The sequence below is a fragment of the Cyprinodon tularosa genome, unplaced genomic scaffold (assembly GCF_016077235.1).
Source record: "Cyprinodon tularosa strain WSP-4 unplaced genomic scaffold, ASM1607723v1 ctg207, whole genome shotgun sequence".
NCBI lineage: Eukaryota > Metazoa > Chordata > Actinopteri > Cyprinodontiformes > Cyprinodontidae > Cyprinodon > Cyprinodon tularosa.
Window position 1 is genome coordinate 779,979 of NW_024038767.1, and position 27,778 is coordinate 807,756.

Sequence of the window (27,778 nt, forward strand, 5' to 3'; positions counted from 1 at the left end):
AGATTTCCCCTTTAATCTGAAAGCTGGCACTTTTTTCTTCAGAGAAGAAAACTAGCAATAATAGATTTTATTGTTGATTTTTTTTTATGATTTTGAACCACAATCATTTTTCTTCCTCTACACAATTCTGAATTATAGTTCTTTAAATAAATAAAATAGACTGAGGTTAATATTTGTAACTTGGATTAATGTGACAAAGTTTACTTCTACGTACTTGGAATTAAACTTTTCATTTTGGCGAAAAATAAAAAAATTCACAATAAGAAATTGTTTTCATGCATATTTAAAAAAATAATAGCTATATAAAGTGTTTGTGAAGCAGTTTTACTTTGGCGGCTTTCAAACTGATTTAGATATCCAAATAACTCAAAACATAGGAACGGCTGATAGAGATCTCGTTTCTAGCCGGAACGTTTAGCGTGTCGGACAGATGAAGGAACACTTCCTGCTCAGCCGTAAGCTGTTTGCTAACCGTAGAATAACAGAAGGACATGTAGCAGGAGAAAGAAATCATGTTTAATTTAAATTCACTGCAGAGAAACAAAACAATCAAGTATGGAGTTCCTATGCTTGTAAGAAAAATCTTACATTAAACGTCTTTATGCACCTGAAGGGATTAGTAGAGGTTTGGCTTTATATTTAGCCTTATATCGGTTACTTACCTAAAAACACGTTTATTATAACAGATGTTTAGACATAATTTTTCTAATTTTATTTCGACATTATTGTATTTCAACGCCTTGTCTTGTCTGATCTGTTAGCCGCTGTTAAATGAACAAACATTGAATACAATCGTTTGATTTGCTTCATTAATATTCCATTTTGAAAATTAAAAGCAGCTATTAATGGCCATAAATATTTTAGTTTCGGGGCCAACAAAATGACTAGATTGTCATATTGAAATGCGGAAAATAACATTTACATACTAAACCTTTTACCTGAAAACAACAGTTCAATTGTTTTTGTTTTAATAATGTACTTTAATGCAGCATCTTGTTTCACTGTTCTCCCAGTTGACATATCTTCCTCTTTATCTTAGAAAATCCATGTTTGTTTTTATTTTTTGTTCTTTATTTTGTCTTGTTTTCAGCTGCTGGTCGTCGGCGGCTCCTTCGGTTTGCGGGAGTTTGCTCAGATCCGTTATGATGCCCAGAAGATCAGGAAAAGGGTTTGTTTCAACATCATCTTTATTCTCACTTTACTAACAACTCAAACACAAACTTTACAGTACCGTGTAAAATGCATACACGCCACCTAGTGGCTAGAACTGTAAGTGCAAAAAGAGGATGCATATATATATATATATATATATATATATATATATATATATATATATTAAAATAGATAATTTAATGTTAGATATTAAACACAAACATACATTTCTTTCCTTTTTAAGAACAGAGCATGATATTTTTCTATAAAAGTTGAAGCTTTTTTTTTTTTTTTTTTTAAATAAACACGCTGCTTGTAGAAGAAAAATCCCCCAAACATTAAATGTGTTTTCTGGCCTGTTATTCTGTGCTTCCAGACACTATTTCAAAGTCTCTACATGTTTATAATTGATTTTACTTGCTTTTTCATCTCTACATTTAATTTTGATATTAGCCTGGTAGATTATAACAATATATGTAATGGTATTGGAATATCATGGATTATATGGTAATGTAACCAAAGTGTTGTGGTGCGTGCTGTATAGCAGCACCCTTTGCAATACTCACTCCTACTGTCGCCACATGCTTATCCAGGAAGAGAGATTGCTGCAAGTTGCCAAGTCGATGCAATCTACTTGGTTTCCCTTAAAACTTTCAGTTAATTTGAAAAATTAACATAACTTGACAGCAGTGTTAAATATTTGTATACATTTTCAGACTACGTTAATTGTTCATAAGCATTTTATGGATAAAATGAATTTAAACTGAATTGAATGCATAAGTTATGACCTCTGTCCTTTGTTTACTAAAGCTGAAGCGCGGTTATGGTCACGGCCTTGATGTGGCTCCAGTGCAGAAACACCAGCAGGCTTGATATTATGCTTTCAATAGTTGTAGCACTTAGCCTATATAAATGTTGCTGAGTTTAAAGAAAAGAACATTGGTACCATTTGCCCACCCGACCTGGGAAAAGTTTGGTAAATTGATCCGACTGTGAAAACAGTTGATCTGCAGCCCCTTAAAGGTGACCTTAGAGATTTTCTTTTCCAGGAGTCATACTTAGCCTTTCAATTGTAACATTTCTTCTAGGAAAGTCATCTTTGTAGATTCAGAGGTTTGCTGGGTGATGCTGAAAACACTCTGCAGTGGCAGCTTTCCAGCAGACATCCAAAGGTTTTGGATGAAAACCTGCTGCTATTTATAATTGATCATTTTCATCCACCTTGAGGGAAAATAAAAAAACAGGCCTAGACGGTGATACTAAAACATTTTTCACTCTAGGTTAGTTCCTTTTAAAAAAAATCATAGTCAGTTTTGCTTTTGGACCAAAAAACATCCCTGATGATGAAGTGGTTCAAAGGTTCATCTTTACTTTGATTGGTCCAGAGTGCATTCTTTGACAAAGCTTGCTTGATTTCTGATCACTTTGACCATTTCTTTTGGAGACTAACAGACATTGTTGCATCCTGCGTCCCTTTCTCTAAAAATCAGGAGAATACAGGAGACTGACATAACACGGAAAAATAATAATTATTGCTGTTTGGAAATTCCTGTAGCTTTAGCAAAAGTGTTGATCTTTTTGCAGCCTTCCAGACCAGTTTGAGTCTTCCATTTGTATTTTTTAAAAGAAATACCCATTTCTCTATGCTGCTCCTGTTGTCTTCAGTTATTAATGGCTGCCATCGCTCTATCCCTGTTCATGTCTTATTTCTTTCTGATCTCTTTATACTTTTCTCCAGACTGATGCTTTTGTACAATGACATCATTTGTAAACCTTATAAAAGCATGGCAGAAGCTCCAGGACACCAACATAAAGGCTGATTTAATTGTTCTCCCTTCTTCACTTAATATCATTTACATGTTGAAAAGGTTTTTTGAATTTACAAAAGACTAGGATTTAAACTGAGGTAATAACACGTTTGGAAAAAAAAACCCCACTGTAGATGTGAACAGCAGCCTGATGCATGTCTGGACGCTGCAGCCACTAAGGCTTTATCTTTAGGGGTAAGTGATGCTGTTTAGTGTTAAAGAAGAAAAAAGTTTGACTTTTTCTTTCGCTTTATAGCCAAATATGCTTTAACCCTCTCAAAAAAGTCAATTAAGTCCTTTTTTTGTTAAGTGATCATAGTTTGTTTGTTCTGTTTAGGTTTAACTGAATTTTAATTCCTTAAATATTTACATTCAATTGTAGTAAATCTTTGCAGTGGATGGTTGAATGTTTGTCAACTTCTCTAAGCACAAGAAACAGATTGTAATCTTTATAACAAGTGTAAGGTCCACCTAATGTGGACTTTTCTAAATGTTTTTCTTTATACATATAAATAAATAAAAAGAAAAAAATTTAGACAAGTGGACATTTAAGATAAAAAAAAAAAAATGATGTGACAGTATGCTCTATCCAGAACTCCTTCAGTGGAAAAGTTTGAATTTCATCTGGTTTGATTTCATTAATTCGTCTTTAAAGGACCTTTGGAGCTCCGGTTATTAATCGTTTAATTGAACTAAGAATCGTTAGTTGCAGCCCATATATATATATATATATATATATATATATATATATATATTTTTTTTTTTTTTTTTTCATATAGCTTTCAGTCTAATGAAACTTTACTAATATTTAGGAGAATCTGACCATGTGCTCCCAATTGCTTAAGGTTTTACTAAACCTAAAAGGAAAGGTTAAATAAAATTCCAGTATTTAGGAAGTTGTGCAGACACTTCCTTATTGATGTCAAAAAGAAATAGAAAGATGTGAAACAGGTCTAATGTTTCATGAAATGGAAACGACTTAGTTAAAATGCTGATTATGTAAGGAGAAGCCGTCTGTGGAGCTCCACTGCACCGATGGACTCTGCTTCCAGTCATCTGGGATGGAGCCAGATGGTTGGAGCGTCTTTTGCTCCTGTTCATGTGAGGCAGTGGAGGATGATGGTGGATGAGCGCACCCTGCCCCAGGCCTTGTATCTGTGCCCCCCTCATAGCTCACGCTCCTCCTGTGAAGGTGTGTGAAGCACACAGAGCTGCTCCAGCCCCCTGGAGTAAGAGTCGCCCCCCCCCCGCATGCAGTTTAATGCAGTGAATATTTAAACGGGGGAGACATGCACATTCTTAAAAGCACTCTTCAAGCTTGTGCTTGGATTGGGATCAGCTGATTGCATTAGCCAGCTCTCTCTCAGATATCTCCTACATGCTGAAACCGCTGTCGGAGATTAAGTCCAGCGTGATTAAATTTGCATTTTCTCCTCAATGACTTAATTTAGCCTCAAGGCGAGGATGAACTCCAAGGCTCTTTATTCCTTGCAGGACTTCTTTCTTTTTTAGCTTTTTAATGGCTTCGTGTATTGGATGTTTTTGTATTAAGTACAGCTAGTAGACGGTAGGGTACTAATTGTTCAGGCTATTAATTCTCTAGCTTGACAGCTGTAAAATATTCTATAAATAATTTATTAGCCATGGTAATGTAGGTCTAATTAGTCATCATTCATACAGAAAAAACCCTTAGCATTGTTACAGTGAAATATTATGAACTCAATAAAAGTAATGATCAGCGTGGGATTGATTTCAGAGCTATTCTTGGGGAGAATGTAGAACCCTGTAAAGCTGCTCTGGACCCGACCTTTGACCTCTGACACAAACATGTATCAAAGATTTTTTTTTTTTTTTGTTAAACTTGAACTTATGGAGGATTATATTTATGCTGAATAGGTTGACTTTATAGTCACAAAAATTGATTCTTCTCAAATTTTTGGAGTGGCAGCTTTATTTTGGTCCAAATTGTCACTGCTTTTCCAAAATATGAACCCCTCTTGATTTGTTTATTTATATGTATTTAGAAAATGCAGTAAAACCATAAGGCCAATAATCCAAGTTTATATTTATTCTCTAATTAATTAAGTCTGGACTTTGGGCCCTGCTTTAAAGTCTGCCCACAGTATCATACAACAACCTCCGTGTTTCTCTGTCAGTTTTCTCCTGTTTATGATGGTATTTTGCTTTACAGTGAAAAATGTGGGTTTTAAAAGTGATCTTACCCCATATAAGTAATAATAATGTATTATAATGTATTACAGGAACTCCTAAAGCAAACAGAGCAGTGAAAAATGTTCTGTTCTTCATCTGTGGTTTTGCAGCTGGATCCTTCACTGGAGGCGAAGGTGAATCCACAGAAGCAGGCGGTCATACTGGAGGAGGAATATGAGGTAAGGAGAGCGAGGCGTAGAAACGCTGTGGATGAAAACAGGTTAGCCTGCAGTCTATAGCAGGATTCTTTGTCTGAGCAGCTTTAAATGAGTTTAAACAGTTATTGCACAGATTAGGAGTCTGAAACCTGCAACTCCAGAGCCATAAGTGGCTCTTTGGTCCTTTAACAATGGCTCTTTATTGGCTAAATGTATAGTTTTGAATATAGTATAATAATATGTAGCTTGAAAAAAAGTTTATAAATTGAATTTCCATAACAAAATGACATTGAAAGAACTAGAAACATGTTTTTAAATCGAATGTTTTTCCTTATTAGTGTGAAACGAGTTTGTTTTATATAATTTTCCGCAGATATCAACATCCAGGCAATCCATATTGCTTCTTTTTCATTATTCAAACCTAAAAATACAAATAAAATGGTTCTTTAAAATGGCGACTACTGTCATGTAGCAGATATTTAACAATAAATAGTTTATCCAAAAAAATGTTTCATATTTGCAGCACTAATCAACTTATTTCACCGGATTTGGGGCAAAACCTGTGAGACCTGTGTTAAAGGTCTCAGACTCCTGCTATAGGGCATGCTTGCAAAAGGATAAAGGGGGGGGGGTTATCTGTATTTTGTTGTTCCGATTTGAAACACTAGATGTCATTACTTGTTGCTCCATACATGAAAGGTTGAGTGTAAGGAAAAAGTCTCATAGAAAAGCATGCATATGTAGCTGCAGCCTTGAAGCAAAGTGTAACGGTAGCTGCAGTCGTATTTATGGCTGAAACTGAAGAAAAAAAACACAGCTTTTTTTCTTTTTTATCTTTCCAGAAGTTGAAGGAAATTCATCTAGACGAGTGGAAGAACATCCGTGGTCCTCGTCCCTGGGAGGACTCCAGGGAGTATCAGGAGCAGCAGCGCAAAAATCTCAGCAAAACAGACTGAGGCTGCGGCCCGAGCTCGCCGTACGCACGCTCAGAAACACCAGATCACAGAAGACAGAGCAGAGCCCCACGGAGACGACGCCACTGATGTTTGCTTATCCTCCACGCTGCCTGCAGCTCTGCAGCTCTCAGCCTGTGTTGGACCCGAGTCCTTGGAAACGTTCTATTGGAGTAAATACTGTTGGTTTCTTCTGTTCATAAATTATTCAGAACCACTATTTAAACATTACTGTTAAAATATGTTAATTCAATAAAATGTGTTCCTAAAACAAGTTGATCGGGAGTTTTACCAAACAGCCAACAGGTGGCATTTCACCTCCAGCTCCAACGAGGAGATTTTATCAATAAATTATTACTTTTCTTCCTAAGACCTAAATTTGCTCCACGTTATTTACCCCCAAAAAAATAAAGAAATTCCCAAATAAAGGTCTGTTTACAAGGATATTGCATTGATTCACCTGCTTCAAAATAGAAAAGAATAAATAAGAGGAGAGCTGTGCGTTTCCTCAGGCTTTCCAGGTCTCAGCAGTAATCTGTTTCTCTGACAGTTATTACTTCTCACTGCAGCGGATTGATTGTGTTTGTTATGAAAATAGTATTACTTATGCATTTTTTTGTCAAACAAAACAATGTAACAGCATTTTTGCTGCAGGTTTTATGACTTGGATCTGTAGGTATATGTAACCTCTGGGTGATTGACGAGCGGCGTGTTCGGCGGTGAAATGAGCCGTCTTAGCGGCTGCTCTCGCCTGGAACATTGTCATAAAGAAACATTTTCTATGATCACGTTTCTATGATGTTGGGTCAGAAAGTAACTGTAGCTCACCACTCAAACCAGCTTCCTTAAACCAGTAGCTTCACTGTTGCTCCATTCTGAAGCCTATAGGTTGTTAATTCTGTGGGAATCTTTTTTTTCTTTATATTTATTCTCCAATTGATGTCCCTTACATTTTAATCTCTTAGACTTAGACTCAGCTTTATTTATCCCTTGGTGTTAAAATGTATGCAGGGAAATTCTGCTTCCAGTAGCTTATATAAAAAACAAACAGTTAAAGCAAGATGCCATTAAAGTAAAAAAAATAAAACTTCCTATCATCTCTTCCTCTCCCCAAGTCAGGAGTTTTACAGCCAGATGGCTTCAGGAACAAAGAAGTTCAGCAGTCTGATGTTGCTGCATTTAGGGAGGAGCAATCTCCCACGGATCAGGTGAAGGCCGTGTGCAGAGGGTGGCTGGCATTGTTAATAATGTCCAATAGTTCCTTCCTTAGTTTGTTCCTTAGTTCCTTCCCTAGTTCCTTCCTTTGTTCGTTCGTTCGTTCGTTCCTTCCTTTGTTCGTTCGTTCGTTCGTTCGTTCCTTCCTTCCTTTGTTCGTTCGTTCCTTCCTTCCTTCCTTCCTTCCTTCCCTTATCATTTCTGTCTCTTTTCCCTTCCTTCCTTGTATCCTTTCCTTCCTCCTGCCTCTTCTTGCCTTTTTTTCCACCTTTTTAAAGTATTTTCTTCTGTTTCTCTTCATTTCTCTTCATTTCCTTTTGTGTTTTCCTCCGTGTCGTTCCTTGTGCCCTTCTTTTGTTTCTTGTATCCGTACGCCATCAGTCAGTTCCAGATATTTAGAGGTTTCAAATGAACCTATCTTGGTGTAGAAGCCTGTGTAATCAATTGTTGGGAAATCTTTGAATTTATATTAAAAAGCTCGAAATAACGGTTTTACATGACGGATAAGCAGGAGTCCCATCTGAAACAGTTTTAATTTGAACCTGTGGGTAGAATTTAGAGCAGTGGAAAAAAAGTTTTTTTAGCTAATGTGTATAAATTATAAGTGCTTATAATAATTTTTCAAAGATGTTTAAACTCTATAAACATTTTTATTTTGCAGTTAGATTGAAGTTTCACATAATAGAACAACAAAAGCTCAGTCATATTTGAAAAATGGATATTAAAGAAAAGTAATCTGATTTCTAAGCTTCTGTTTGGGTGCCACCCGTCTGAGGGGATCTTTTTGAAGAACCAGTCTGAATATGCAGCCATCCCAGCTGCACTCTGGAGACTGAAATTCTGCCTGTTTTTGTTTTTTGCAAAATAACTCAAATGCAGTCAAATGGATGTAAAAGTATTAATGAAAGATAGTTTTTTACACATATTCCTAAAGCTCTGAACTTTGACTGTACCGTCCAACTCTTAGTTTTTTGCAGGCCCTATATATATAGATATATATAGATAATTTTTTTCTTTACATTTTTCCTTAAATTTTCCTTAAATAAAGAATGTATAAATTGTGATTGTTATTAAAAACTCTTGTAACATTACAACAAAGGGAGATGTTTCCAGCTGCAACAACATGGTTTATAACGAGCGATAACGAGTCGTCTTTAAGTGTTGTTTTAATGACCTATGTGCAGTAATGACGTCGTCTGGATGGCTGCTGAAATCCTCTGAGATCACCATCAACACATCGAGGTGTTTGTGTTTGTATCATAGCAACGATGGAGCCGAGATCCTCATATAATCCAAGCAGAAGCAGCTATCAAAACAACAGCTGATCTCTGATTTGTCTAATTCAGATAAAACCTGTTTAATTATCAGAGTCTAAAGACATCGGTAACAGAAGCATGTTTTCAATCCCACCATATGCTTCAACACGGCTCCTTCCACGGCTCTCTATGCAGTCCGGATCACAGATAAAATCGTAGCTGATGTGCTGGAGAGCCAGATATTTGTCTGCAGTTAGATCAGGTTTTTCCTCCAGATCTTTTAATTTTTCTAGTTTATTTTCCAGTTAAATTCCCAGTTACATTAAAAAGTAGCTCTCAAATATTTTCACAGTGGTGTTAAAATGTTTTTTTTTTTTACTTGGACAATGATTCAGTTTGTTTTCCCACATTTCCCCTCATATCCTGTACAACTAGGTGAAAAAAACCCCCCAAAAAATAAAGCAAAGGAGCAAAATAATAATATACTTTATATAGATTAAAAACTACCATTACCTGATTGTGCAAACAAAACAAAACAAAAATACTGAAAACAGATTTATTTTCAGAATTTGTTCAGTTTGAGCTGACATCTGCAATAAATTCTTGAATATCTGATTAATCTTACATTCATTTTAGCTTTCCTAGTAGGAATGTGATGTCATTTCCTAATTTTTATTAAAAGTCACTGTTAAAAAGGATCGAACAGAAGTTATTGTACAAAGGTATCAAGAGCTTCCAACAAAAGATCAACAGCATTTCACAGAAACTGTTGCAGACTGTAGGTTAGTTCTGGCTGCGGGGATTATGGGACAACTGGGAAATTAGAAACTAGCCATGAGGAGAGCAGTACTGCTGAAAGAGTCTCCAGTAAGTACTGGTTATGGTCAGTGTGTCATAACAGACGCCTGCATTCTGTATTCATGCAGCAGTGAATAGAGTTACAAGAAGGAATATCCTAAAAACAAAAAAGATATTGCAAATAATGTGATGATCTATAATATCTAAGTTTAATACATTGACATTAATTCCAGTTTGCATGCTGGACATGAAAACAACACATCACCAAAATGGCCGTATACATTTAACAGGAAAAGTGGTGGCAGCGTCATGATCTGGGCCTAAGACTAAAAGGAGCTTTTAACGCCTTGAAGCCTGAATTGATATAAATGTTTATAAAAAATAAATTATGTGTGTGTTTTTCCGCTTCAATGAGATGCCAAATTAAAATGATTAATATTAAGAAATAAATAGAAATGAATGTAAAATATATTTTGTAACAGCAGTTATAACTGCACATAATGATAACATACACTCACTGGCCAGTTTATTAGGTACCCCATGCTAGTAACGGGTTGGACCCCCTTTTGCCTTCAGAACTGCCTCAATTCTTGGTGGCATAGATTCAACAAGGTGCTGGAAGCATTCCTCAGGGAGTTTGGTCCATATTGACATGATGGCATCACACAGTTGCCGCAGATTTGTCGGCTGCACATCCATGATGCGAATCTCCCGTTCTACCAAATCCCAAAGATGCTCTATTAGATTGAGATCTGGTGACTGTGGAGGCCATTTGAGTACAGTGAACTCATTGTCATGTTCAAGAAACCAGTCTGAGATGATTCCAGCTTTATGACATGGCGCATTATCCTGCTGAAAGTAGCCATCAGAGGTTGGGTACATTGTGGTCATAAAGGAATGGACATGGTCAGCAACAGTACTCAGGTAGGCTGTGGCGTTGCAACGATGCTCAATTGGTACCAAGGGGCCCAAAGAGTGCCAAGAAAATATTCCCCACACCATGACACCACCACCACCAGCCTGAACCGCTGATACAAGGCAGGATGGATCCATGCTTTCATGTTGTAGACGCCAAATTCTGACCCTACCATCCGAATGTCGCAGCAGAAATTGAGACTCATCAGACCAGGCAACGTTTTTCCAATCTTCTATTGTCCAATTTCCATGAGCTTGTGCAAATTGTAGCCTCAGTTTCCTGTTCTTAGCTGAAAGGAGTGGCACCCGGTGTGGTCTTCTGCTGCTGTAGCCCATCTGCCTCAAAGTTCCACGTACTGTGCGTTCAGAGATGCTCTTCTGCCCACCTTGGTTGTAACGGGTGGTTATTTGAGTCACTGTTGCCCTTCTATCAGCTCCAACCAGTCTGGCCATTCTCCTCTGACCTCTGGCATCAACAAGGCATTTCCGCCCACAGAACTGCCGCTCACTGGATGTTTTTTCTTTTTCGGACCATTCTCTGTAAACCCTAGAGATGGTTGTGCGTGAAAATCCCAGTAGATCAGCAGTTTCTGAAATACTCAGACCAGCCCTTCTGGCACCAACAATCATGCCACGTTCAAAGTCACTCAAATCACCTTTCTTCCCCATACTGATGCTCGCTTTGAACTGCAGGAGATTGTCTTGACCATGTCTACATGCCTAAATGCACTGAGTTGCCGCCATGTGATTGGCTGCTTAGAAATTAAGTGTTAATGAGCATTTGGACAGGTGTACCTAATAAAGTGGCCGGTGAGTGTACACTGTAACTAGCACTGAGGTGATGGAAAAACGCTATAGTGGCTGTTTGCCTACAGTGCAAAAATTTTCTAAAAATATCTTAAAATAAGTGTATTTGCCCTTAATATGAGTAGGAGAAGAAGATGATCTGCCAATGGAATGAGCATTTTTACACTTAAAATAAGATTATTAGATATTATGCACTTAAAATAAGAAAGACTGCAGTTGTTCTTTCTTATTTTAAATGTACATGTCTTGTTCCAATGGCAAAGTGTCTGAATTAGCTGCTCAATTCAAGAAAATCTTTTCTTATTTTAAGAAAAATGGACTTACTTGCATAGATTTATATTTTTTGCAGTGTAACACAAGCGTTTTGTTGCTTTTTAGCAACAACAGGCGTCAACGGGTTAAGGATGCCATTTTAAAGGAATATTCAAGGCTGGTGCATAAAAGAATAAGATACATGATCTGTTCACATTTAAGGCGCTTAAAGGAGGCTTCAACTTCTCACTTTGATCCTGGGAGAATTAATTTTTTAATGCTGCTCTATTCTCCTCCCATAGCTCTGCTAACAGATGTGCTGCTCCTCTATCCACTTCTGTTTTCTCCACTTTTTTCCCTTCTTTTTATGTCATTCATTTTGCCAAATCACTCGCTGGACACAGTAAAAGGTTTGAAGGCGTGTTAATATCAAATTAAAGTATGGTGAGTTTACATAACAAATAAGCCGATGCTGGTGGAGTACCTAAAAGCTTTAGGTAGCTCTACTTCATCATATTTTTACTCAAGTAAAAGTGAAAAAGTAGCCTTTAAAGGAATCACTCAATTAAGATGAAACACTTTTTGCTAAGAAGACTACTCAAGTAGCTGATCTACTTACTACCCATCAGGGACATGCATGGATAGACACTAGGTGGTGCCCTCCTGAAGTCATTTTATAGTTTTAACTTTTTTTAGTCTTTGGCCCAAAATACCATTTATGAATTCAAAAGCCTGTCAAACCCAGAGTCTAAATTTATGTAATGTTGCTCCCGTGAGACATGCAGCCCCACCTCAATAGAGCGTTGCCATGGTGAAGAGCCGGCAAACCATCCAGGTAACTAAGCAAACATAAAAACCTCCTTCACAACTGTTTAGCTGATAGCAAAACATCTTTAATTGCCTCTACCAGGAACCAAGGGAGGGTTTAAAATGCAACTCTTTGATTAAATTAGAAAAAAAATGTAACAAAGCATCTCATAGATGTAATTATTGATTTTCGGTAATGGTCTCTGTCAGAGACTCCCTGATGATGATCTATTTGGCTTTTTTCTGATGACAACTACAGCACTCAGGTTACCTTTTGTCTGTTAAACATTTGATTTAAAAGCAAACATAAGACAAAATGATTACAGTTCGTAAAAACAACCCTGTACCCGCTCCCAGGAGGGACGCCTATTAAACGTGTGCAAGAGCGTGCACGAGACAATTTCTCCTCGTGCACGCTCTGTTTAGAAGTTGCTTTTTGCATCGCTCATACAAGCTTACTTTCAAAAAGAAGATTTACAATTTTTCCACTATGTAAAACTCACCGATAAGTGAAAATGGGGACGAGCACGAAGGATGGCCTTACATGAACATATCACCAGAATGATTGACAATCAGGAGGACCACTTATTTAGATGATCCAGCCAGAAAAACAACCTCCTCCCCTATAGCTTTAAAATGGTTCTACTCAGTTAAAGAAGGGTGCTTGATTAAACAAAAAATGACCTCAAAATATGTAAAATTTTCAGAAAATAACTGCATTCCCCCATAATTTAAATGAGAGTTTATAACCTTAAAATACAATTATTACATTTTATGCATTTGCAATAAGATAGTAGAGTTTTTTTCACATTTTAAATGTAAATCTTAGTTAGTCTGCAAATTGTCATCTATACCCAATTAGCCTAACAATATTTTCAGGAATCCTGGGCTTTAAATTAGTGCATTTAAAAGTGTTATTTATTTAGTCGACATCAGAGGAACTGTGTGGAAAAAGGTGAGCGTTACAGCAAGGTTGATTTGAAATGTTGAAAGGACCTGTTGAAAGGTTAACGTTGCTATTGCAAATAATAAGTATTGTCTAATTTAGAAATTGGATTCAAAAATAGGCCTTTTTAAATGATTCATGCTGTCTTTGTGGATTGGAGACTGTGGCTTCAGGATTCCTTCAATAATTTAACCATAACTGGGCTGCAAAATATTTATGATGTTTGAATAGAAAAGAGAAATCTAGACTACATTTTATCCTCACAGCAAAATCCACAAACTCTAGAGTTGCTGAAATATGTTATGTAGAGCTTTAAAGCTAAACATTGTAAAAAAAGGCAGCATTCATATGAAGAAGAAGTGGGTTTGGGGAGTGAAGAAATGGCTCCTGTACTTATTGGGTTTAGTCTGTCTCTCTCTCTCTCTCTTTCATTTCATATCTATAAATAGACGGACGCTTGGCAGCTGAGGGGTAGTCCGCGCAGAACAAATGCAGCCTCTGGCTGTTTCACTTCATTCCCCACATAATGAGCCAGACGGAACACGTGCAGATCGCCGCCGTCACTTCCACTCTCTCTGCCACCAAGCCAGGGAGGCAGGGGCCACACGTTGTCATGGAAACATGGCTGTTGGGCAGAGGGGGTCCCGTTGCAGAGCTGCTTTGCACACAAACTGAGACCCCCTCCAGACTGTCTCCTTCCATCCCATGCTGCTGAGTCTCTCCTTCTCTCAGTGTGTGAGGGCTGCGATGAAAAGCTCCAGAGTCCTAACCTGCCTCTCATAGGTAATGGACCCAGTATGGGTTTACCAGTCTAACCAGTCCTCCTCTGCAAATACACTATATTGCCAAAAGTATTTGCTCACCTGCCTTGACTCACATATGAGCTTAAGTGACATCCCGTTCCTAATCCATAGGGTTCAATATGACGTCGGTCCACCCTTTGCAGCTAGAACAGCTTCAACTCTTCTGGGAAGGCTGTCCACAAGGTTTAGGAGTGTGTTTATGGGAATTTTTGACCATTCTTCCAGAAGCGCATTTGTGAGGTCGCACACTGATGTTGGACGAGAAGGCCTGGCTCTCAGTCTCCGCTCTAATTCATCCCAAAGGTGTTCTATCGGGTTGAGGTCAGGACTCTGTGCAGGCCAGTCAAGTTCATCCACACCAGACTCTGTCATCCATGTCTTTATGGACCTTGCTTTGTGCACTGGTGCACAGTCATGTTGGAAGAGGAAGGGGCCAGCTCCAAACTGTTCCCACAAAGTTGGGAGCATGGAATTGTCCAAAATGTCTTGGTATGCTGAAGCATTCAGAGTTCCTTTCACTGGAACTAAGGGGCCAAGCCCAGCTCCTGAAAAACAACCTCACACCATAATCCCCCCTCCACCAAACTTTACACTTGGCACAATGCAGTCAGACAAGTACCGTTCTCCTGGCAACCGCCAAACCCAGACCCGTCCATCAGATTGCCAGATGGAGAAGCGCGATTCGTCACTCCAGAGAACGCGTCTCCACTGCTCTAGAGTCCAGTGGCGGCGTGCTTTACACCACCGCATCCGACGCTTTGCATTGCACTTGGTGATGTATGGCTTGGATGCAGCTGCTCGCCCATGGAAACCCATTCCATGAAGCTCTCTGCGCACTGTTCTTGAGCTACATGAAGTTTGGAGGTCTGTAGTGATTGACTCTGCAGAAAGTTGGCGACCTCTTCGCACTATGCGCGTCAGCATCCGCTGACCCCGCTCCGTCAGTTTACGTGGCCTACCACTTCGTGGCTGAGTTGCTGTCGTTCCCAAACACTTCCATTTTCTAATAATACAGCTGACAGTTGACTGTGGAATATTTAGGAGCGAGGAAATTTCACGACTGGATTTGTTGCACAGGTGGCATCCTATCACAGTTCCACGCTGGAATTCACTGAGCTCCTGAGAGCGACCCATTCTTTCACAAATGTTTGTAAAAACAGTCTGCATGCCTAGGTGCTTGAATTTATACACCTGTGGCCATGGAAGTGATTGGAACACCTGATTCCAATAATTTGGATGGGTGAGCAAATACTTTTGGCAATATAGTGTATATTGTGAGTGTCTGAATGTTTAGATCCGATTGCTGCAGAAGCCTCCACCAGGCCAAATATTAGTCTCTGTGGATTTTATCTGAGCTGAGGGTAAACACATTATGAACACTTAGGGCTGGACTTCTCCCTGTTGGTTCTCCACTTCGCATTTACAAATGCTTAGTCCTGAGGTGGTGAAATTCTGTTGATGTTGCATAACAAGAAAAAAGCTCTTGTTTAGCATATTTATACACAGAGAATTGGAGAAAGCAGATTTTCCCCATTTTACAGCCGCAAACGTCAGTTTTAATGTATTTTTCAGGCCCTCTTTTCTCTCTGACATCCCTGGATAACAGAAAACGGGAGTCGATATATTTGCACATGAAGATCATCTGTGAAAAATTCAATCTGAATACAAATCCAGCTGTTTAGTGAAGGCTCAGACTGACTGAGGCAGCATCATGAAAACACAAACGCAGTAGAGAAGGTGTGAAGACATTTATTCTGGAAAGTTTGGGTTCTAAATATGCCACAGATCACGTTTTAATTCCACAACGTCGCTTCGAGTGGCATCATCCTGCAGCTTTTGCATTCATCCCTTCTTCAACACACCGTAAGCAAATAAATGGTTAGAGCTCTAATAAACTTTTGATTTGGACTTTTGTATCAGGTGTGTTGGAGCAGAGATGCATAGGAGAGCTACAGGATGGAGGCAATCTAGGACTGATCTTCCCTGATAGAGGAGGGGTCAGAAATACTGCATCCAATTCTATAGCGATGTTGCATAAAAGATGCAATCATTTTACATTTCAAAGATTTTTTTATGCAACTTTCTGAATTGCAGCCTACTTCCTACTCAAACAACCTAAGATGATGTCCTTTTAGCTCCAGTCATTTTGCTAATTAATTAACATGTATTTGTGATTTGGGTTTTTTATTATATTCATATTTCTCTGTAATCTTAATAACATTCCAGTGATCACACATCGAATGGACAAATCAAGAGAAATCATACAAGTATTGACAGAAATTCATAGAAAATGACGGTTTGTATTTACATTCATTGGATTGTTTTCTCTTCTTCTAAGACAGTTTTCATTACTAAAAAGTTTTATGACAGAAAAAAGCATTTATGACTTTTCCACTTATAATTTGGCTGACCTAAAATATAGTGACTTACAGCTTTAGATTAAACACATTTATTCATTTTTTCCTTCATTCCCTCTGTGCTCAGTGCTGCAAAGAGTTTAGAGAAAATGCTTAAAAGAAGAATCTCCTTAAATTTAAAACACAGAGACACCAACTTCTCCAAAACCTTGGAACTAAGAGAAAAGCTAACTTACCAGCTGGGAAGGACAGGAGGTAACTGAGGGATCGTGTCTGTTGTCATTTAGATGATGTGAGCCTTTAGCATTGCCAGCGTTTCATTAAGGTGAAGCCTGTATATCTACACTCGTCACTCTTTTTTTTACCAAGTCCTCCGGGGTTGTGTTGCTTTGCTCTCTGTGACGGACCGACACCTTTGCGTCAAGCTGCAAACACTCTTTGGTAACAGCAAATGGGCCCCCAGGCCCGAGGTCCTCTGATCGTGATGGGAGGTGACGCTTTACCTTTCTTATCTCACAGCTTCACTATACATTACTAACTGCTGAGAGCCGACGTCGCTCAGGGGGGGATGTCAGCAATGGCTCTTGCTCTCACCTCTTCCTCCCCACCAGCTGAGCCCTTAATGTCACAGATTATTATTTTCCTGCAAAAGTTGTTGCAGGTCAAGCATACACAACTATTAGCATGGGTAGAGAGACATTAGTATAGCAGCGTAGCGCTATCCATTCTATCTGGGATTGGTTCTTATGTGAATTAACTGGTTTAACGTGTCTTATCATAAGGGATATTTGTCATGATTGGTTTAATGAACAAAAACCCACATGCAGAACACTAACGGAGACAGAGAAAAGTTTAACAATGTTTATTTGGGAAACACACACAGAGTTAATCAGGAACTGGTTCTGGTGCAGGCGGGACTGGTTACTCTTATATCTGGAGAGATGAGAGTTTGGTTAGCCAGGTGGTTATGGCTTGACGAATGAGTTGAATTCTGATCGTACCTTGAAGAGGTTCTAACAGATCCTTTGAGAGGGGGAACCGGTTGGGTCCAGAGACTGTGGAAGTAGCAGAGAGCTCAGCAGCAGCAGCGTCTAGCTTCTAGCCAGAGAGTTTTCGGACTTGGGTTTGTTTCCTAGCTCTTCTTAGAGAACTGACGGAGGAATCCAGACTGAGATCTTCAGGTTTGGCTTACGTGGGCAGGCAGGCAGATTTCCAGGTTATGTTCATCCAGAGCTTCAGACTTCAGTCGGGTTTCTGCGAGCAAAGAAGACAAGAACAAGTTAGAAGGCTAGTTTCTCTCAAGAGGCAACTAGTATTCACTAGGATTTCAGAGGCTCAGGTTCGCTAACCAAACTAGGTCAACACTGCGGCATCGAAGGAAGGTCTGACTGCTGCTTATGTAGGGAGGTCTTCTGATGAGCTGATGATCCCCAGGTGTGCTGAGGACTCCAGCTCAGGAAGCCCACAGCGCTCTCTGCTGGAGACAGCTGGCAGATCTCCAGATCCCGACAATATTGGTAAAGTAGAAGTAAAACCTTTTTCTGAAATTATGGCTGCAAGTTTGTCGCCGTTAGTCTCTCTCAGTTTTGTACAACTTTTACTTATATTATGCTATATTATTATTTGCTTATATTTTCCTAAAGGTATACAGTAGTGGAGGATGCTCTTTTTCCAGGTGGATCATCAACATAACTGGTCCTCTTAACTGTTAATCATTCTGGTGATATGTCTACGTAACGCCGTCCTACGTGCTCGTCCCCATTTTCACTTACCGGTGGAGAGTCTGACATAATGTAAATATTGCAAATCTTCTTTTTGAAAGTGAGCTTGTATGAGCGATGCAAACAGCATCTTTTAAAGAGAGCGTGCACGAGGAGAAATGGGCTCGTGCACGCTCTCGCACGCGGCCTATTAGGCATTCCCTCTCAGTACAGGTGCAGGGTTGTGCATGTGCATTTTTTTTTTTTAAAGTAGAGAGGGCGGGTCTTTTCATAAATTCATGAAAATCTGCCACTATACCTTTAATGCTACCTTCACACCGGACGCAGCAAAAGCAGCAAAATCGCGTCTGCTGCTTCCTTTTTGCTGCTTGTACCAGTTAGTTCTGACGCGCGGCTGAAGCAGCTTTGCTGCTTTGCTGCTCTGGCTGCGCGGTGCAAAAGTGTGTCTGACGCACGTTGGGCGGAGCTTCACTATCCTTTCTCTGCCTTGCAGCTATATTTGCTGTGATCAGTGGGAATAAAGTAGTTTTAATATGTTTTTAAGTGAGAAAATCCTCCTGAAAACTTAATCATTGCAGTCAGTTCATCCAGATTACAATCCTGCCTCCCAATATTATTTCTGTCGGCGCCGCTCAGACCCCCACATACCGGCGGTGCGCCGACAGTAGGAATCCCTTCATCAGCAGCCTCTGGCCGGGTCGCCTCCTGGCGGTTCACTGCGGCGGCTGGTAGGTGTTTTTCATCTAAATAATCCGATCTGCAGGCAGCAGGATAATAAAAGCGAACATATTCTGCCGGCAGATTTTCTGCATTTTAAGTTAATTTATGCATCAATAAACTGTTTCAGAGGAGCGATCATAGTGATCTGTATCATCAGCGATGTGTCTGTCTCCCTGCCAGCTCCCAGATCAGCTCCTCTGATTGGTTGATGCGACGCGTCGAGCAGCAAAAGTAAAATTTTTCCATCTCGAGCAGCAGCGCGTTTGCAGCGCGTCAGATGCTTAAACGCGCCCGACGCGCTGCTTCAGCTGCTCAGATGCGCCTGCTGCTCAAAACGCGCCGCGGGACCTTTTGCTGCGCCTTGACGCGCGTCAACCATTGACTTTGCATGTAAACTCGCTGCTTCTGCTGCACCTGCTGCGTCCGGTGTGAACGCAGCACAAGTCTCTTCACTGCTTCATGTTTGCACTTAGTCCTGGACCTTCTGAAGTGTGAATAACTCTTTATGTGCCATATGGTTTGGGTTGTTAAAAAAGCTAAACCAAAGCTGAAGTCTCAAGTCTTCTGTAGCCTCTTACTGGTTTCCTTACATATTTTATTTCATATTTATACTCCTTACCATCAATTCTGACCAGCTTCTTTGTCAAAGTTCTTTAAAAGTTGCTGTTCTTCCATTTAGCACAGATTTGTGAGTTGTAATGCTATTGCTGACCGGTCAAGAGTTTCTGCCATTTAAGCTCCGTCAGTAACTGTTTTATTTTCTGGTTGGTGTTCTCCTTGTCTTGCTTGTCATCTTATACACATTGGTTGGTTTGCATTTGTACCTCTAATAGTTCTATGACTTCTAATGGTGAAAGTTTTTTGGGGTAAATCAGAGTAAAAATAGGCTAGAAGAAAACGCAAGTCAAATTATAGAGGATTTTATGTGTAATCAACCAATATTTGTAACACAAATTTAATCAAACCTTTATGTTGGTCTGTAATATAGAATCCAAACTGATATAAAATAAGATTTTGATTCTACCTGGGAAGGTTATGGGAATGAACACTTTTACAATTAACAGGATGGTCAACTATGAAGCAGAAGGAACCATGATGTAGAAGAATAGAGTTGCAATTTTTAGTTAATGCTACCAGTCACTATATTATCAATACATCTGATAGAAGGAAAACTGGCAGGTATGGTATTTTACCATTAGTCATCTCTAAGCTCTGATGAGAGGAGTAAAAATAGGTCCAGGATTCCAATTATATGCAATCATACAATGCATGCTGGTTCCAGGTTCATTTAACCAGCCTACACACCAATCTGTCCAGAGTGTAAAAAGCTGTCACACACTTTCATTCAGATAAGACATCTTCATTTAAAATGCAGCTATTTCCATGCTGATTACAGCCCCATATAGAGACAAGGCGACATGCTGATGTTGACTGGAATGGCTCATCATAAACTTTCCCACCTCACAACCCCTGCCCTCTGGGTAAGTGATTATTTATGACTTCTCTATTTACAGACAGGCAAATCGGAACAAGTTATTAGAATTTTGTAATACGAAGCTGGGTTGTGTAATTAAAATCGGATCTAATTGATTTTCCCTGCTTTGCAAACAGGCAGCATTCCAAAGGAAAAGGACTTTATATGCTGCAGCAGGGAGGGCTGCCCCAAGTCTCTTTCTGTTGTTTCTGGACAAATGGACAAGAATTCATTATTAACCAAGAGCTAATTATAAAAAAAAAAAATTAAATATTGAAAATGAATTTACATACAGTTATTTTTATCCTGGGAATTTTTGCAGCACTTCAGCTCTTTGTGACACTGTAATAAGAGGTGATGGGTGGTTTAACATCCTCCCTTTTTGATCAGTCTGGCTGTCTGTCTCATCAGCACTCTGACTCTGTTGCATCAATGGCTAAGTACCCACAGATGCAAAAGTGCAGCAAAAATGACCAAAGAAGAGCATCGATTTTTGTCTGTTTTAACATAGGATGTACTGAAGGTCTCACAGAAACTGGCGGGGGGGAAAAACATGTTTGATCCTAAGTCAAGCTCATAGTTAATGCTTCTATGTTTGGTCCAATGGTTGTGGGTCCTGGAATACAGCAAGCCATTTTAAGCAAAAATGGTTTTAATCTTGGTTTAAACAACTTGGGGCTTCAAAACTTTTACACTTCTCTAGGAGTTTATTCCATATTAGCGGAGCTTGATAACTAAGGCTGCTTGTCCATGTTTAGTTCTGGTTCTTGGTGTACAAACTAGATTAAAGCCAGAAGACCTGAGAGGTCTGGGCAGTAGATATACTGAATACTGGTCAAAAATGTTTTTTGGTGCTAAGCCATTCTCTATGTTATTATTCATTCTATTATTAATGTCTATTCTCTGAGAGACGGGAAGTTAGTGGAAGGACTTTGGAACTGGGGTGATGTGCTCCACTTTATTAGTCTTACTAGTCAGAATGCAGGCAGCAGGAGTTTGGATCAGTAGCAGCTGACAGGCTGACTTTTTAGGCCGACCTGTATAGAAACAATTACAGTGACCAATTCTACTTAAGATGAGTGCATGAATTAGTTTTTGAAGATTATGCTGACAATTTAGTCCTTTAATCATGGAGATGTTCTTTAGCTGATAGGCTGACTTTGTTACTGTCTTTATGCGCCTCTGAAGGTTCAGGCCAGAGTTGATCACTTTGTAATAGTGGCAGCTGTGTTCTAACTATTAACTCTCATCCCTTGGTCCAGAAATGATTTTAAAAAATCAATTTCTGCATAGAGATGATAATTTAAGTTGATTAAAACGATCGTAGGTTTGGGAGCATACAGACAATGAACGGGGAGGGCCCTAAGATGGACCCTTGGGGAATGCCACAAGTCATTTCTTTGTGGTCTCTGATGTAGAATTCCCTACTAACATAAGTTGGTAATGTCCTGCAGGAGGACTACAAAGGCAGCCCAGTTTTTCAGGCCCTCTAATAGAGAGTGATCAGCAGTGTTAAATTCTGCTCTAAGAACCACCACTGTGGTTCTTCCACAGTGTATTTATAAAGATGTTATTGAACACCACAATGGCAATGTCTCTACTGTGGTGAGCATGGAAGCCTGTCTATCGAAACATCTGGTCAGAGCTCTTGAAAAAACTGCACCCAGGCATATGAACTTGTACCTGAGCTTATTGCCAAAAAATCAGGAATCTTAGTAGAACAGCTAACCGGACCATGAAGCCAATAGTTGATCTTTCTGCCCCACAGACAACTCTGCAACTCTGTTTTGGAATATGTGGTTTCTGTTGTGGGCTTTGAAAAAATCTTTCTGTCAAGATATGGCTCTCTGAAAGCCTTTGTTTGGTCTCAAATGCTGCTTATCAGGCTGCATTGGATTCAGCTAAAGCACGGTTGTGCAGTGCACCAGAACTAGCTGCACCACATTTTAAGGGTTCCTCTAAGTTGATGCCAGCTCATGTAGCAAAGCAGCTGTGTCATGATCTCAGTGCTGATGACTGGCTTAACTACTCATTTCCTTCACCTGCCTACAGTAACTCCGCCCGTTTTCTCATTATAGTTCATCTGATCCACCTGCTCCTGCTTCTATTTAATCAGCTCTCTAACATCAGTGCCACATTATTCACGAGCCAGTGGTGGGAGTATTTCAGCATTACCTTAAGTGTTTCTGATGACCTGATCCTGACCTGTTCTGTCTCTCAATCACTGAGCCCTCCTGTTATTGTCTGATCTGTTTTAACCTGCCTGCTTCCAATCATCAGGCAAGATTATTTCAGCATTACCTGAAGTGTTTCTGATTACCTGATCCTGTTAGGAATCCAGTCTGTGTTGGCTGTGTTTTGGTGTTTTTCTCTCCCTCCACCACCAGGTGGTGCCCTGTCCTCGTTGGTCTTCCTGCACACCTGCGGCTGGTTGGATCATCACTGGGGAGTATTTGAGCGGCGGTCTGTCACTAACTTGACGCCAGAGTGTTTGCCAGTTTTGGGTACTCTACCCGAGCTGAGTTTAGCTTAGTCTAACTGAGTCTTTGTTTCTCTGAGTTCTAACGTCGTTTTTGTCTTTTGCCTTTCGGCATGAAGTCATCCGGCATACTGGATTATTTGCCTTCTCCCCCCTGGAAGGATTTGTTTCTCCAGACGTCCCATTCAAATACTCCTGGAAATCTAAGTGGCAGTCCGCTCCATTGCTCCTCAGGAACCAACCAAACCAAAACCTGTCCGCCCTCCAACAAGCCACTCTATCTCTGGAATAACCCCCACCGACTGGATACTGGGAAGAAACCTTTCTCCGCAAACGTGAGTCCAGTTTACCTCTGTTTTTGCAAGACGAAGTTCAAAGTTCCCACGGATCCTGAACTAACTTCTTTGAACCTCCCCTCTTACTTGCAGTTCCGGTTCACCAGCCCTCTGAGTTCACCTGAATCCAACCCATTTGGACTCCTAATAAACCTGTTAAACTTTTACTCTGGTTTTTCTGAGTGGTTTCCTGCATGTGGGTCAGATCTCTTTAAAACATCATGAGAGATCCTGACCTGTTCTGCATCTCAACCACTGAGCCTGCCTGTTCCCGTCTGATCTGTTTGCCTGGCATTTCTATGGACTCCTGCTGGATTCTGCCTGTTGAATGAACTTGTAGCTGTTTCATGTCATCGACCTGGTTTTCTCTCTGGAACCTCTTTGGACTTCTCATCTCCTGGTTCTGTCCTTGGTACCGACTTTGGCTTCACCCTCTGCATTATCCTGCCTGCCTTTAACTGCCCAGATCTGGTCTCCTGCTTGATTTTCATCCTCCGGGGCTGCAGCATCTGGGACTCTATGAGCAGTGCCCGTTGCGTCTTGTTGACAGTAGACCAGCTGGATCCTACCTCCTTCTCTGGGTACAGACTGAAACCAGGTTAGTGACTCACGTTCATAATCTCCCTCCACTAGATTAAGGTGGTCCCTCACCTGTGTTTCCTTTCTGCAGAGATTCCTGCCCTAGACGCCCTAGCTGCTCCCTGCAGACCTGTTTTTAATAAACATTTTTTGAGTAATCGTACTGTCTGTCTTCCTTGAAGACTGAGTCTGAGCTTTGAAACGCTGTTCTTCTCCAAGCATAGATCATCCTGTCTGCTACTTTTCAAAAAAGTTTAAAAACAAACACCATATTTATTACAGCTCTTGCCCAGTTACTCATATTACAAAACAAAAAGTTTCTGTTGATCAAGTGTGGGACTTGTTTAAGTATTTATAGACCATAATCTGTTAGTTTTTCCTTCCTATATGCACAATTGAAATGTAAGATTTGCACCGTCAAGATTTTTATCAGTCACTTAGTGAAACAGAGCCACTGGGATCAATCATCACAGAGGCTGCTACCTCCTGGCTCCTGAGAAGGTTAGTGGCTTATATTCAGTGCATCTAGTCATTCTCTGCCAACAACCCTCCTCCCCACCTCCGCTGGTTTATGTACCAATTTACTTTGAAATAAATTCTTTAAACAGTTTTTTACTTGTTTCGACTGAATTAACAGGTCTCCAGATTCTGTCCATGCATTACAGACCCTACCTCACAGTTTCCAGGATTCACATTTTAGATAGCTCGCTGTTTGTTATTTTGGCCTTAAAGGAATAGTACACCCAAAACATGATTAGCCTTCATTTTCTACTCACCCCCATGCTGAACAACACTCTGGAGTACTTTTTTGATATCTCAAATGCATCTGGAGATCTGGGAGGCTTCTTGCTGTCTGCTGACATTCAAATAATGGAGGTCTATGGCGCCCGAGGCAGAAAGGTCCATAAAAGTCCACAAAAACGTGTCAATATTCCTCCATACTGCTCGTCCAATGTATTCCAAGTGTCCTGAGTGGGTAGCATCCAGAATTTACTCGAAACGAAGTCATTTAGAATGTTTTTAGAGCATAAACAGTAGTGTATAGTATTTCCTGAAAGCGCGCACCTGCGCGATCACGACGCTACGGAAGCCGGCAGACCAAACCAGATGAAAGTGCGCATTCAGCGTCTGGTCTGCCGATAATGCAAGCGTAGAAGAAGAAATGTGCTGTTTACCTGTGCAAAGAAAGAAACAACGAAAGAAAAATGTCTGAGGACTTCAGTGTTGAGGAAGAGCATGAGTTCTTTGCCGAGCTGAATGCGCTGGTTTGGTCTGCCGGCTTTAAGCTCAGCCTGACTTCAGCTTAACGCCCCTTTTGTTGTCAGCCCTTCAAAATAGTTGACATTGTAATAAATCACCACATGAAGTCTAACCCTGTATATTATGGTCGGATAACTTGTAACAATAAAATGATTCATGAATTTTTTAAATCATTATCAAACTAATGGGAAATTTAGGAAATGTAGAGATTAAATGTGAGGCTATTCTTCTGTCTACCTATGTAAGAAATGACTACCCCCACCATGGCTGACTGGCTTTTAAAAAGGTAGAAATCAGAGATGCCAAGAAACTAAGTTGAATCACTTGGCAACCAGCTTTTTTTTGGAATATAGATAACTAATATAAAGCTGTGGATACTTTAACAGTAATGGATATTTAAAAATAGCAGCAACATCAGAGTGTGCACAGAATGTGCAAAATGACAGCAGCAGGTTATTTAACTGACTAAGACAGAAGCTGTTTAAAATCAGCATGAATGTTACAGCTTATTGAGGTTGTTGGGAACAGTGGTGGTTCTAGAGTCTTCCAGCTGCTGGGAGGAAGGATCTGTGATAACGCTCCCTGGTGCATTTAGGGTGCAGCAGTCTGTCACTGAAGGAGCTGTCCAGTTCAGCACCAGCTTCATAAATGGGGGGGGGGGGGGGAGGGACATTATCGGACACAGATGTTCATTTAGATAGAATCCGTCTGTTTCCCACCTCCTGCACTGAAATGTAGAGATTCAATTCTTAGTTTAGTATCATTTGCTTTCCACATTGATCTGAGCTGACCTTGTCTCTCTATGTTCCAAATGTCTCTCAGTATTGGTTTATAGCATGAAGTTTCTTGCTTTCTGCTGTAGCCTATTTAATATTCATTTGATATAAGTTTGATTCTTCCTCTGGTTTTTAGCCTTGTGTCTAGTCCACATGTTTATGATTCACCATCATCTCCAACCTGATCAATATTCCCTTGATTACCTGTTTTTCATCCATGTCCTGCTTTTCCTGCAGTTTTCCCTGCATTTGGTGATTAACCAGCTCTACCAGCAGAGACCTAGTTGTCTTAACTAACCTTAAACATGCACAGATCTCCTCTGGATGTTCTAGCGGCGTCTAGTAAAAACTGGCGGCAGAGATTATAGCGTAGCAGCTTTCTCTCCCCAGCTGATGATGACGTAGATGCGAGCTTCGCGGAAGACTGCTTTGATTTTTCCATTTATTTATTTTTTATGCGGAAGGAGGAGGAGGGGGGGCGCGACCATTTCACACCTTCCGCTCTCTCAGCGGCTCCAGAGGATGACAGCCCGCAGAAGCTTTTAGAGGAAGGAGAGAAAATAACGCCTTAGCTCAGATGTGCAAAGTCCGACACGCAGCTGAGTGGGCCAACTTCACGGAACAGGCCACGGGTGAAATCCCGCGTTCATTAATAGGCTATTGATTGCGGTTCGTCATCTGAGAGAGAGATTTTCTCCACATCTTCAGGAGCAGCATCAGGAGAGGAGAGGAGAGGAGGAGTAGAGCGCTGATTCACGGCTTGCAGGAAGAAGGCAGAAACGCAAGAAGGAGATCCATCCCTACCCAGCGTGGAGTCCTGAAATACCGACCCACTCTCCTCCTCCTCCTCCTCCTCCTTCGCAGCTGACCCGTTCATCTGACAGGGGAGGAATCTGAGGAGGAGGGCGCCAAGGCAGGAGAAGAGTGAGTCTAAACATTGGCAGCATTCTGCAGGCTGAGGGACCTGCATGCAGCCCTTGTCCATGAGGAGGAGACGGCAGCTTCACTGTGGTCTGCAGATGATATAGGAGCGCCTGGCGGCTCATCTACTCCACAGTAATAAAGAGGAGCTGCTCAGCTGTCTGCAGAAACTCACTCAGATCCAGGTGAGTGATAATTAACATGCAAACATGCGACCTAATGTGCTTCAGAGTGACACCTGTCATGCAGACTGCTGGATGTTCTCATTGCATATTTAGAAGGACAGGAATCACGTGCATTGATGCGCTCCACCATTCTGCACGCGCTTTCTCTAACCATCAGCGCGCTGCAGACATGATCCATCGCAACCATCACGTTGATTCGTGATGCTGTCTAAATGGGTGTGACATTTAATAATCGGCGTCTCTGAGCCACATTTGCAGCGGAGGCTTGAACTTTCCTCATCACCGTTATTATCATTCAGTTATTATCAACCTGCATTCTGCACTCCAACAAAACAAACAAGGAAAGCATCGGCCTGCCCTCATCCTATAACAGGTTGAGCTGCTGTGGACCTATGGGGGCTCCAGAAGGGATTCCCCCCCTTCATGGAGGCGATGGCATAGTGAGAGAAACGGTCCTCATGATGATTAATCAGCAACAGCTGAGGCTCTCGGTGCTGAGTCCATGTTTACGTGCTTCTCATATAGCCTCCTTAAACAGACCCACCTCCCAAAATAGGGGAAGGGAAGGAGATCTGTGCTCTAGACCGCCTGGCTGAGCAGGGACCACTGAAAGATGTGCTGAACAGAACACAGAACAATCACACGCTGAGAAAACGACCTGTTTCGGTTCCTCATCAACAAAAAAACCCCACAAATAATAAATACAAAGTTAAAAAAGAGTTAAAATTGTGGCAAATCCACGTTTTTTAGGTATTCCTACTTCAGATTAAGTAAGTTTATCCTTGAAATTCTAACCAGTTTTCTTGCATTTAATCAGCAAAATTGTTTCTTGCAGAGTTTTAGAAAGTTCTTCACAAATATATAATTCCCATTATCTAATTGACTTTGTG

General features: G+C 40.4%; 2 protein-coding genes and 1 long non-coding RNA gene across 4 annotated transcripts in view; 2 read left to right on the forward strand and 1 right to left on the reverse strand.

The window, feature by feature from the left end:
• The first annotated feature begins 449 nt into the window (after positions 1-449).
• Positions 450-6,423, forward strand: LOC119783561 (cytochrome c oxidase assembly protein COX16 homolog, mitochondrial). The gene is made up of 4 exons (XM_038285147.1): positions 450-572; positions 1,091-1,168; positions 5,282-5,350; positions 6,172-6,423. The coding sequence occupies exons 1-4, from the start codon at positions 513-515 to the stop codon at positions 6,283-6,285; spliced, it is 321 nt and encodes a 106-aa protein (XP_038141075.1). The 5' UTR covers positions 450-512; the 3' UTR covers positions 6,286-6,423.
• Positions 6,424-17,285: 10,862 nt separating this feature from the next.
• LOC119783537 lies at positions 17,286-26,940 on the reverse strand. The gene is made up of 3 exons (XR_005280815.1): positions 26,081-26,940; positions 17,440-17,692; positions 17,286-17,371 (listed from the first exon to the last, which is right to left on the reverse strand). It is a non-coding gene; the product is annotated as an uncharacterized LOC119783537 (long non-coding RNA).
• The window catches only part of slc8a3 (solute carrier family 8 member 3), a 189,668-nt gene continuing 188,153 nt past the window's right edge, over positions 26,264-27,778 (forward strand). Inside the window, exon 1 of one of the 2 annotated variants that reach the window (XM_038285110.1) lies at positions 26,264-26,888. The gene's annotated coding sequence lies outside the window, so the exon portion shown is untranslated. The remainder of the gene's footprint in view (positions 26,889-27,778) is intronic. The other variant, XM_038285109.1, reaches the window with a different exon arrangement.